This window comes from Mastigoproctus giganteus, chromosome 3 (genome assembly GCF_048544385.1).
Source record: "Mastigoproctus giganteus isolate SK-2022 chromosome 3, ASM4854438v1, whole genome shotgun sequence".
Classification (NCBI taxonomy): domain Eukaryota; kingdom Metazoa; phylum Arthropoda; class Arachnida; order Uropygi; family Thelyphonidae; genus Mastigoproctus; species Mastigoproctus giganteus.
In genome coordinates, this window is record NC_143577.1 from 45,389,473 (window position 1) to 45,403,031 (window position 13,559).

At 31.7% G+C, this 13,559-nt stretch overlaps 1 protein-coding gene across 1 annotated transcript in view; it reads right to left on the reverse strand.

The window, feature by feature from the left end:
• Positions 1–13,559, reverse strand: part of su(f) (cleavage stimulation factor subunit su(f)) — a 189,490-nt gene that overhangs the window by 39,125 nt on the left and 136,806 nt on the right. The window contains exon 15 of the mRNA XM_090370516.1: positions 1,058–1,127. Within this exon, the coding sequence (XP_090226642.1) occupies positions 1,058–1,127 (70 nt within the window). The remainder of the gene's footprint in view (positions 1–1,057; positions 1,128–13,559) is intronic.

Consider the following 13,559-nt stretch of genomic DNA (forward strand, 5'->3'; position numbering starts at 1 on the left):
ATTAATCTTGCTAATACCTCTAGATTTTTAATCTAAATTCACTGCTTCTTCATCTCTGTTTTCCTGTGATAAACTTGCAATAGTATCCAGCACTTTTTGAAAAAAATTAGTTAAAATTGTTTGCTTAGAAGTGCACTGTTTTTTTCTATAAATTTCTTCATATGAACTGAAGCTAATAACAAAGTTCTACAAAAATTTAAACTCCTCTCCAAATTAGGATCCATATCCACCAGAGTTCCTTGGCTAAGATGATTTGCAAGTCTTAAAAACTCAACTAGTCTCTTCATGGTCAAATCCTTGTGTGCACATCGTTTTTATCATTTTTATTATCTTCTTCACGTTGCGAAAAAATATTGTCCACTGATAATTCTTCTCTATGAGATTCAAGGACTTCTGTGATATCTGCTGGTTTCAGTTCTTCAAATCCCTCTCCGCTAATCATTTTGCCAATTCTCATAATCTCAACTACCTCCAGCATTTCGACTGTGGCTTCTTTAGTGCAGCATTGTGGCATCAGCTTTTTCCACAATGCATTCATTGTTAAGTTCTTAACTTCATCCCATGCAAATTCAATATATTTTACAGCATCAAGAATGTTATAATTCTGCCAATAATCTCAAATTGAAAGACTGCCTATTCCATCAGTAGCTTCTACCAACTGTAAAAAAGTTCTTAGGTAATAAAGTTTAAAGGAAGCAATAACACCTTGGTCCATCAGCTGAATTAATGAACTTGTATTCACTGGAAGAAAGGTAACTTTCACATTTGGGTGCAGGGTGACTGGACACATTGTCAAGAATGAGCAAGATTTTGAATGCTATGTTCTTCTTCAGACATTATCTTTTTGTTTCGATGCAAAAGCGATTTAAAAACCATTCCTCGAATATTTTATAAGTCATCCAGGCTTTGATTACATATTTTACAATCACACTGAAAATCACTCAAAAAAATTTTAACCACTAGCACATTTTTGTTGTTCATGTTACACTCTCTCTCTCTCTCTCTCTCTCTCTCTCACACACACACACACACATAAACACAGCAATCTAAAACTTACACTGATCTTTCAGGTAGTAAGCTGCCAGAAGTTAACACTCTTTCAAAGAGAACTCTTGTGTTGTTATCCTCTGAAAAACAGTAAATAACTTTTAATTTGGCAATCAAAGTAATTATTTATTCAGGCAATGATGCAATAATTATAAAAATAAAAACATAAATCAATACCATTCCAATCTAGATAACCTGGACTATTTTGAGATACAGCTCTACAAATTGCCATCTAGAACTGTCAAGTGGATTCTAAAATAGACATATCTACAAAATTAGATACGTCTAATAGACATATAAAAGAAATTATTGGCAGTTGAAACTATAAGAAAGGGTCAAAAGCCCAAAAAATGTAGCAACTACAGCTGTTGGACTTGGCTTCACATTCAGAATCTATTCATATTATGAAACATATGGTAGTGTAAAATTGAATATCTGTATAGTGAAAAAAATAAATAAATAAAATAAACTTTTTGTATGAAAATAATGCTAGTGATATCTAACTGGGGAAAAATTTTGAACATTCAAAGAGAACAAAGACAATGTGTCACTATTAATTTTCATTGGAAATTTTTTATAAGTTAAATCTGAATATATGTTTTCTTTAGATGACTATGGTATTTAACTAAAATCAAAATAATTTTCATTAAAGTGCCTATACCCCATAAAGCATTTACTGAAGTTTAGAGAATGATCGTAGTCTCAAAACATTGATTTTTCAAATAGTTATTAAAATTGATATAGTAGAATTAAGAAACTGAAGAAGCCAATTGTAGAAAGCATCTATTTATCACAAATATTACTTTAATAATTTGGCATAAAAAAATTATGTAATAGGAATATTTTGACATTTTAACATTCATTATAAACATGTCCAAGCTGTTAAAAAAATTACAGTAAGAACTGTAATTTTTTTAATAGTTAGGAAAAAGAATGAGTCCTCAATATTTATGGGATCTATCTGAGAGATTTATAACATAAATCTCACAAATACATTAAAAAAAAAAAAAAAAGGGTAAAAATGCCTAAGCATGCGTCAATATATTACACAAAGTCAAATTCCTTTTATTCATCTTCAGTCTTCAATCTACTAAAATTTACATTTTTGAAGAATGTAACAATACAAACAATAAACACTAGTGGAATCACCAGACCACATGTCAGAGGTTCTACAACAGGGAAGAATTTTAAAGCCGCACTTAAAAATCCCAAAAATCATAACTTTAAAAATAAAAAAAAAGAACAGAGGATTTAAAAAAAAAAAAAGAAAAGAAAAAAAAAGAAGATGTAGACAGTACTAAAGTGAAAAGATAGTCACTGAATAATTTCCACAGAATTAACAATTTATAACTAATGTGCAAGTTTACATTAAAATATGCTGCTTTTGGAAAACAATGTGCTTTACTACAGGCTCATCTTAAACTCAAATCAATGTTTTAGTAGTGTTGTAAATCTTGCAAAAAGTTTTTTTATTTTTTTTTATGAAAAATGAGTCACTAGGCAGCATGAAGTTGTGATTAAAACCAGTACAATTTCATATATTAGTTTAGCTCTTTTATTAATGAAGACTAAAATTTTACATAGCTTCAAAATAAATGGTTACATTAATGAATTACAAGCCAGACAGGAAAGAAGTTCTGTAATGTGTAAACAGAGTAGGAGTACATAATTTTTGCAGTATGCCAAAATAAAGTGTAACATAGTATATTTGAGTCTTTTTTTTTTTTTTTTTTTTTTTAATAATCAGCAGGGCAACAATTATAATATGAAGTTAACCATTTTGCTTTATAAACAGAATGCCATTCAAATATCATAAAATGAACTTAACCAAATGGATATCACCATCTTTTGTTCATTAAGTTAGGTGGTCTACTACATATAGGCTGATTCTAATCCCGAAAGCTAAAGTGATTTACAATGTTGGATATGCATAATATGTTGTGCAACCAACAGTTATGGTGTGAACGCAAGATGACCGGGTGAAGAAAGCTCATCATATATCCTCAGTGTATATTGTCAAACAGAAATAATATTTAAATATATTTAACAATTCAAAGAAAATTTGCTGGAAAACTGGCTTCAGTAACTGTATTAAAAATATTCCATGAATTTGTTTTTTAAATAGTGATATGATTGCTTTTTTAATAGTCAAATGATACAAACTGGAGATATTTAAGAACTCTCTTAATAAAACAAAATCACAAAAAAAAAAAAAAAAAAAAAAAAAACATTTTTAATCAGAATTTAAAAGCAAAACAGATATCCTTTATATAATTATTTTAAGGTTTTTTTTTTTAAAGATTATGTTCACTTAGCACTATGTAAAGCTAATGAACTACTCTATTAAACTAAGGAAGGCATTATACCCCAAAGTATCAATGCATATAACTGTGTTTAGATAATAAAAATAAATATTCAATAAAAGGAACATTCACACTATGTGGGTATATAATTGTTTAACGTATGTATTTGAAAGAATTCTGTACAGTCAATTGTCTTAAAATTCAGGCTCTATAAAAGATTTTCCAAGGTAGTAGTGTGTATAAACTCATTTGAAAGATATCAAATGTTTATACACTTATATTTTCATTTATCTGCATGGGTAGATGAAATAATTTCTGGACTTATAACAAAATGTGTATGAGCTTACTAAAAATTGAAATGCATTTCGCATAATAAAAACCATTTCTCTGTTAAAATGGATTTACCATTATTCAATTCACCATAAAGTTACAATAGGATATGGATGAAAAATGAAATAAAAAACAACAAAGAATAATGCAGAGATAAAGTGTTATAATTTTATTAGACAACACATCATAATTCATGTAAAATGAGAGTACTACTAGAAAATGAGAATTTTACTTAAAAATTAACATTTAAACAAAATGAAGCGCTTCCACTTTCTGCATGGAAAAATAAGTCAAGAATCCTTCCAACTGATTCAAGTAAACATGGATATAATGTGTACATATTAAAATTAAAGGTTTCATTTTATTACACCAGACTGATTATGACACTGTATCTGTGTAAAGGAAAGCCCAGAAAGCATTTTTTATTTATTTTTTTTATTTTTTTAAACAAGAAAGTATTTAAAGAATACATTTGGAAATGCAGTCTTTAAAGAATACATTTGTGGCTATATAGCTCCAAAATATTTGTGAATGAAAGGTTAATCACATAGCTAACGGTAGTGACAAACTAAAAAGCAGATAATGTTATCAACATCAAAATTTGCTTCCTTCCCCCAGAGAGAGGGGGGCAGCCTGCTGGTAGAGTTATGATTTGATGATATGGCATCTTTTATTATAAAGTTAATGTAAACTACTTGGTAAAAAAATGAATAAAAACTTTTTACTGACAAATCTCTTTATTACAGATTATTATATGACAGTTTCATACAGAAATAGCCTGAGAAAGAAATTGCTACTGAAAAGTGGGAAGCCCAAAGTGAATGCAAAGATGTGTTCCTTTCCATTATTTAATCTAAATATTGTAAAAATTCTTTGTAATATATTCTAAAATAGTTTTTTGCACATTCTGTGGTGCAGTAACCATGTAAGCCAGTTATTTTTTCAGTGCATAAAGTTGATTCAGTGGCATAAAAAGATGAACACAGGTGTTGTTTAACTGTTTATTAACTTTATTGGCCATTAGTAAATAATACAATTCATGAAAAACAATATGAAATTTAACTATAATGATCAAAATAACGTTTAGGTTTCAGTTCAGTGAATTTGTTTTGTTAATCAATTATGCTAGACCAAGGTAATTTTTTTTGGTAATATAAAATATTAAGAGGTGGGGGAAATAAATTTCAGAAGAGGGTTAATACAACAGAATTCACACCTATTTACTATTAAACAAATGATTTTGCAAAACTAAAGTTTGAAATGGAAAAACCCAAATTGCTATCGATATATTATTTTATGACTATGGTATTACGTTTCCATGGTGCTGCACAAGAGACAGAGTAATTTCATATGAAAACATGCAATTACTGTTTACTGAATAGTATACTACTATTTATTTTGCAGTGGCACCCATCAGTCACCCAACCCGTACACTTCGCAATGCAGTAATGACTCCAAGATAGAGAAAATGTCAAGTGGTGTTTGAAATTTCAAATTATGAAATGCTGATAACAGTTTAAACCTATTGTAAGCAGTTAATACAAATAACAAGGTTTATGTCTATTTACTATAAAGGAGACAAACAAGTTAATGCAAAGCATCATTTTAGTTCATAGTAAATCACCAAAGCAGGTGAAATGGCATCATTCTTGTTACAGCTCATATTGTGAATGCCTTCATGAGTTGCCTGTTATTGCACTACATCAAATAAGCAACACTTCCCCAGTAGAGAAAACTAATGTTACTTATTCTTGGCAGACACCAAACAGATGTAACAAAAACCTACTTCAGTGATTTACTATGAACTAAAATGATACTTTTTTGTGCAATAACTTGTCTGTCTAGCAAATTCCCCATAATCCGAGGCTTTTAGTCCTGAACCCTTTTTAGTATAAAGGAAAGATTATTCTAAACCTATTATTCTATTCTAAACTACCAAGGTTGTGAAAAGGCTACTTTTTCACAATGTCATTGATCTCTCATTTTCATAGGCTACTGCAAAGAAAAATTTACCAGAACAAAGAAAAGCACTGCATACATTATAAATAAACATTTTGTTTCTCTTATGAGACATGCTATTTATTTGTAATATGTGGGGCAAATGGCTCAAAATATCAGATCAATGCCAATGTAAAAATATCATTTGTCTTTTCCTCTGCAAAGAGAGATTTTTTTTTCCTTGTAATTTTGGTTTACAAATATGCCAATTTATAGAAAATGCATAAAAATCCATTAATTTATATTACACAACCACTTAAAACTGTTATATGTTTTTCATTAAAGGCTCCAGTAAGATGTAATATAATAACTTGTTTTTGAACCGCACCTATCACATGCATAACAGCAATAGGCATTTTGCAGCTAAGTATACTTCAGACACAAACTGATAAAAGAAGATTCAACAATTTTGAATGTTTGCAGGTCCAAAAGGAAAAGAAATGTTAGGTAATGTACATACTGTGTTATATTTCAGGCATGCTCACTTATACAATGTAAGTATAGGTTTTAACCCTTCACAGGCTAAAAAAGTTTACAAAGTACTCAATAAGTATTTACCAAAACCACACCATTTGATGTTCACATAATCAACAGTTGTCAGCAATTGAAACTTGTGCAGTTCTTTATTTTAGGATTGGGGGTAAAAGTGCACAGGAGACAGTTAATCCACTGATATAATATTTGGTACAGAGGTGTAAAAGAATATTCCAAATGAACGTTGAAATTTAGAAAGGTTGAGAGCTGCTGTTCGAATCACATTTCTGTGGTCCCAAAACTTCCTAAGAACAAAACATATCCAATTTTTCCTTCTCAAGTAATGCATTTGTTTATACAGATTTCTGTGTATATTTTATTTATTTATTTTTTTTTTTTTTGAGGAGGGGAAGATGGGGGAACTATAGAATTGGAATTGGTCTTAAAAGCTTCCCAGGGGCCAATGAAACATTCTGAAAATTGGGTGGTGATCTGAATTTACCTTTGAGACTTTTCCTCCTCCTCTAGAAAACCATATGTAATACAGGTTTCTGGGAGAGGGCTGTCAAATGGGAATTGTTTCTAATATCTTCCCAAGGATTAACAGAACATATGCTGAAATTTGATAATTTCTTGCAGAGATAACTTAAAATTTTATGGGTGGGGGGGGGTCCCATGTGCCCAATTTTAATGAAATCGGGATGATTTGACAAATCTTTATAAAAGACAACTCAAATATAAATTTCACTGAAATCTTCTCAATCAGAGTTGAGTTGTTACATTATTATTATTATTATTACTAGCCGCATACCGCAAAGAAGCCTGAGGCTTATGCTGCACCAGCCAAAAAAAAATAAAAAATTCGAGTTATTCAGAGAGAGAGAGAGAGTGTCAGAAGTAGAAGGGAATCACCAGGAAAGAGAAGAATGATGATATCCAGCTCAGAATGCTGGGTGTGTCAAGTCCATACTCACCAGATGTGAGCCCCTGGGGGTAAATGGAATGGACAGAGATAGAAGATATTAAGCTCATTACATAAAGGCTGCTGCGGTAGCCAAGTGGTCATGCACAAGGGTACATAAGCACATGTGCTTTGAGTGACCGGTGTTCAAGCCTGTGTTTGCTTAATATGGTGGTTTCTTGTATTCTATCTTGTGAACTCCTCTGACCATGTGGTCGTCCCAGAGTATAAACAGAAAACTTATTTATATTTGCAAAAAAATATAACAGTTTGTTATATTTTTTTAACCTTTTTTTACAGTTTCAATACTATAAACTGTAACAAAGCCTTATTAGAGTAGTTAATTATTCGAGTATTTGGTACAATTATTTTATAGATGACAGCAGATATCAGTGTCTAAGATATTCTGAAAGTATATGGCATCTCAAAAACCAGTAAACCAAGCATATTTACATGGGAAAATTGGATGAACAGCCAAGTCAGAAACAAAACTACAGAGCATTATGCAAGGTTGTACACAACAAAAACAAATGTCCTAGTGTGCTGTGACTGACTACCATCAATAATGATAAAGATATTCCTATACTGGATGAAACCATGCACATGCGATTTTAAGTCAGAACACCATGGATGGTGTTCTGACTTGTCACAGTAATAATAAAATGATTGAAGGTTAATTAATAATATACACTATCTGTTAAATGCTGCTAACTTATCCACTATTTTTAAGAGATAACACCCCCTTGATAAATAAAATTACAAAACTACTACATAAAGAAAAAAATACTCAGAACTTGAAACCAGTCATCAATGAAGTTCAGTTCCACTGCAACACTGTTAAATATCCTTGGACAACCACTTCACACAATGGATATCTGAAATCAGAATCCCAGTAAAGTTGAACTTAAATGGTGATTATGTGATTTTAACTTCTGAATGTGTGTGCTCGCACTTGTGTGAGTGTATGTAATTTTTTTTTTATAGCACTTGTGTATTTGCCAGAAGGTATGGAAAGAGAGGAGGAAATATGCAACAGAGTAGAAAATAAATTTGAAACATTTAACATGAGATATTCAGTGTGAATTAATCAAAATAACCTAATAACATCACCTGCAAAAATAGCAGTGACTTATTCACTAAAAAATAAGTCTTTATCAAAACCTTCACAAATGAGATATACCTTAGAAAAACACCAATTATTTAAAAAGCAGTAAGTATAATTGGAAAACTAAAACCCATAACTGACAAAACAACTAACATTCAATGTGTGTGTACACAGTTTGTTCAAAACATTCAGTGAATGATCTTATAATTCTTAAACATATAACGGTAGCTAAAAGCTTGTGAAGAAAGATCGCAATAACATCTTTTGAGCACACACACACACACATGAAGTTTCAACTTGTGACACACCAGTCTAGCAGAAAGTTGTTTTGAGTAAACACTTGCTTTTCTCATTTGTTGTGTGTATAGAAAATGACAAAATTTAGCATTTTTGACTAGAAGAAAGCATTCCCATCATGCTGCACCCACTTTATTTTGTCCAGATTTGGCACCATACAAGTTTTAGCTACTCCTAAAGTTAACAGAGGACAGAAAAGAAAAATGATTCAAGAAATTTAATCAAACAAGTTCAATCAAATGTGGTGGATGCATAAGAAGTTGCAAATGATTTCTAAAAATATTTTGACCAGTGGCAGGCATAGCAGAACAAGTGTGTGGTTGCAGAAGGAGATTACTGTATTACAGAAGAATATTAACATAAACATTTTATCAATAAATAAAATTAATTTTTTTTTCAATTTTCACCAAACTTTTTAATCAAAACTTATATGTATGCCTACACACTATCTCCCATGTAGTGGGATACCTGATACCTCACCCCTCAGAAATAATGGTTAATTCCATAGGTAACATGACAATTAGATAGCAGCAACAATTAAAAGTAGGATGAAATAAAAGGAATACTTCATTATGTGTAATGAACATAAGTTTCAACACTACATAACTATGCTACATTGATTAAGAAACTGTAAGGAGTTTGCAGGACTATCCTGTCCTTTTTTGCAGAGCTCAGGATTTAACCCAGAAGCACATGCATGGGACTTTTACAGACCCCACACAAACTTCAGTAATGTTCTGCTGTTCACTAATGTCTTGTCATCTCTACTCAATCCATAAGAACTAACACTCTCAATACCTTTCAACAAAAGTGCTTTCTTTTATTTTGCCATTGCAAATTCCAGAAATCTTTGTTAATTACAGTGCAAAAGAGTAAAAATGCAGAACCAAGTTAAGCCTATTTGAAATAATTATATGCAAAGCTGAAAAACATGAATTTAAAATTAGCACACATCTTTCTCTCACATACAATTATTGAAATATGTGCTCTATATGCTTTGTGGCAGCATGTCCATTCATTGTGCTCTCTGGGTTTGTGTTATGGAAGAGTCTGGCTGGCATACAATTGTTGAAGTGTGCAGGTTTTTTGACTGACAGTTTGCTTGCTGTCAGTTGAAGATAATATTCAAATTTCCCAAATAAGAGAGGATAAAAACATCTCTAGAGCACTGCAGAGGTCTTTTATTTTAAGAGAAAATAATTAAAAATACAAGTTTTTAATATGAAAAAATGAATTTTTTACAATTGTGTTCATAAAAGATTTAAAATAAAAGTGGCATTAAAAAGAACAATTTTTATGGTTATAAATTAGGCAACATTTTAATTTGTGTGTGTGTGTGTGTACACAGAAATTCATTGGCATGCACAGTTGTGGGTTCAACTGCTTGTATCATGCAATGAGTTGTCCTGTTAATTCATACTTTTAAACAGGTGGCCTTGTTAAAAGTGGCCAATAAACCTTCTGGCAAGACCAGCTGTTTGAAAATAGTAAAAAATACTAGGCTCATTGAGATGGCAAAGTATTCTGCTGTGATCATTAATACCGCTGAATTATCTAAGCAGTTATAATTCTGCTGGTAGCAAAAACATGAAAAGACAGCACAGTTACAGTCAACACAATTAAGTTAATTATGTTAACTCCTTACAGTTAGCATAATTTTATTAAATTTTGAAATTTAAACAATCCTGTAGATAGAAAAACCATGCATTTTGATCTATTCTTTAACCGTGGTGAGAAAAAAACAAAGACCAAAAAAACGTTTAAGCTGTAAAAAACTTTACTAGCAGTTTAAACGTTTTTCAGTCTTTGTTTTCTTATCACAATTTAAAATCTCAAAGAAGAGATTAAAAGTACAGTTTCCGTTTAAAATATCTATTTGTGATTGCTTAAGTTTCAAATTTTAATAAATTTATACTAATTACATTTAATGAAGTAGTTTTCTTATTTTTTAACTATGTGATACAGTTATGCATTTCAATTCTCACATCAAAAGTGGGATATAAAAGGAATTCACATTCATTGACAGGTATATGGAACAGAATTGAACAAGAAAAGGATCTAAAACTCTTTACAAATTGTTTGTTTGTTATTTGATTTTTAGGAGCATTAGCAACTAAGGCCATATTGCTCCAGGGATATGCGGTGGTCATTCCCTGACCTTTCCGAATCCTCCGTATTTGGTGGTCATGGCTCGAACCCCTGGCTAATCAAGAAGCGTGTGCTACGCACTGCTGCTCCTGTCCGCCTAGCTACGGAGGCACCTTACAAATGGTGTATAGTATGTTGTAACTGGGTGAACATATTTATCACCAGATGGAAGAAAAAGTAAAGTACCCACAATTAACTATTTGAAACATGATATGCCAAGGAAGACAAAAAGCAACATGACAATTCATCCAAAGCCAAGTAGGTTATTAAAGATTTCCAGAGTATTTCAGCATCTGTGTATGTATACAGTGATCATTTAATTCATGGAACAGACCCACTTTAATTTTAATTTTCGTTGCTGAGGTCTGCTGGTACCCTCTCCTTTTTGTGCCATCAATGAACCCCTCCTGGAAGTCATTTCTTGATAAGTCTTTGACAGTGGGCATTGTGGCCAGATATTCTTAACCTTCTTTAATGCACCTGTGCCACATAAAAATTGTAGTTTCCTTTAAACACTTGTCTCCGTAAACCTCTGACATTTCTCTCATGGTCTCTATAGCATTCTTATCAATAGCATATACAAAGTTCCTGTCTTCAAATCTTCCATTTAAACACTTGTCTCTGTAAACCTTTGATATTTCTCACACAGTCTCTGCAGCACTCTACATTCATCGCATCAGACACAGTAGCACATAAAAAAATATTGCTGAGTCTCCAAATCCCCAATTATGCAGCAGCTCCAAAATGGTTCACACTTATATGCAATTTAAGGCTACTTTTCAACTTTCTGCATTTGTGAATTGTGTCAGCATATTCATGGACATATACCCTCCTGCCATCTACTGGCAGTTTGGCAAAACTTGAGTGGCAGTGCAGACATTCCACAAATTAATGATCAGCCTATGTATAAATCATATATACATTTATACACACTAATAATGCCAAAAGTGTCCAGAAACCTACATATTTTCAAAGAACCTTTTACTATTACAATGTTTATTGTATCGGCCCATCAGCCCTAATACTGTATCTTTGTTGGTAGATTACAAACCAATTTCTGATGAAGGAGGGCAGTATTTTGGCCCATTTTTCCTTCAACAACAGTCAATTCAGCTACTAAGCAGCTACATTGGTCTAGCCCAAAGCCAATATTTAATTCATCCTAAAGGTAGTTTAATGGGGATCAGGGTAATGCAGGGGGAGGGTTCTGCAAGTAAATATTCATAAATCTCTTATTGCAATTTTTATTAGAATACATAAATTTTTCAAACTTTTTCTTTCTTTCTATTTTGTACAGTCAGAACTCCATCCTTACAGTTTGCACAATTTTTCCCTCTTTCAAATAAGTCACATTCTAACAACAATTCAAACATAAAATCCTTGTCTTCTATTTTTTGCAAGGTTTTTAAATTTTTTATTCTCATGGGGATGGGATGTAAATAAAATTTCAAAATAGGGGATTTTTGAGATTTAATAATAATAATAGCAACAATAATGACAATAACAAAAATTATCAAAAATATTGTTGGGGGGGGGTCCCCAAATGGAGCTTTGCACACAGGCCCCCAATACTTTGGCATAGTCATGGTTAAAGTTCGAACTCTAGGCCAATACAGGCATACCTCGATTAACGAATAGGATGCGTTCCACGAAATTACTTCGTTAAGTGAAACTTCGCTTTCAGAGGTAAAAATACTATGGGCAGAATAGGAATACATTCCTACGTAAAGAAAATGAAAAGCTTTTTTTCGAACAAAGAATAGTTTTATTAAATAAACAGTGAACTTACAAACAAAGTGAAATCACATTTTAAAATATGAGTCTAAAGTTGATTGTTTATGCTTCTTTTCTCTTTTATTTAACGTATGTTGGCATTATTATTTCAAAATTGGAAATATATCCATAATAAGGAAATATGTACATAAAATACTACAAACATTTTGTAGTATTTTCTTTCCACTTCTTCAGTGACAGCTGTCTTAGCTCGGTTAGAGCCTTGTATATTTCACCACTAGTCCCCCCCGCTACAGGTTGGACAACTTGTGGGATAGAGTGCATCCATTGGTATTGCACTACCTCATATGGATGCAAACTTGATGCATATAAGCATTAGATAGCAGAACCGGTCCCAGCTTAACGTGCTTAGAGACGGGTGCAAGGAAGCGACTGATCAGGTGTTGGCTGTGCTTGTGTGTGTTTACACACGGACACACACAACATTCTCAGTCCTTTAGACAGTTTTACTGTTTCTAACATAGATTTACAAGGTGAAGTTTGACTTGCATCTAGGTGCCACCCAAAACATGTTATAGATATATACATACATAGCTTCTATTATATAGAATGGATATAGATATATGAGAATGTACATAAAATATATATAAATCTTCTGTATAAATGTTGTATATAAATGGATGTATAAAAATTCTTCAGACTGTATATAAAATTGTGTGTATAATAAATGAAATGAAATGAAATGTCTTTACAACATCGTGTTGTTGTGAAAACAAGTACTTGTGACTGAAGTGATCTTTTGGGACAGTGATATTACACAGACAGCTGTCACTTAAGAAGTGGTGAGAAAATACCACAACACATTTAACCTAATTATGTACATATTTCCAATTCGGAAATAAACATGATAATACCGACATAGGTTTTCAGTAATTACCTTCCAACAACACAGTTTACCTACGCATTATGCCGCTCAAAGGATACCTCAGATGAAACATGATTGTGAGAATCATTGAGAAAGCAAAATACTGATATACATAATTTGATTTTGATATTGTGTATATTGTGCTCACATAAGATAAAAAAAATAATAATAGCTTCAGATATTGCTCAGCATTCAATAACATATTCAAATCTATCAATCCAAACTAAGGTATATAAA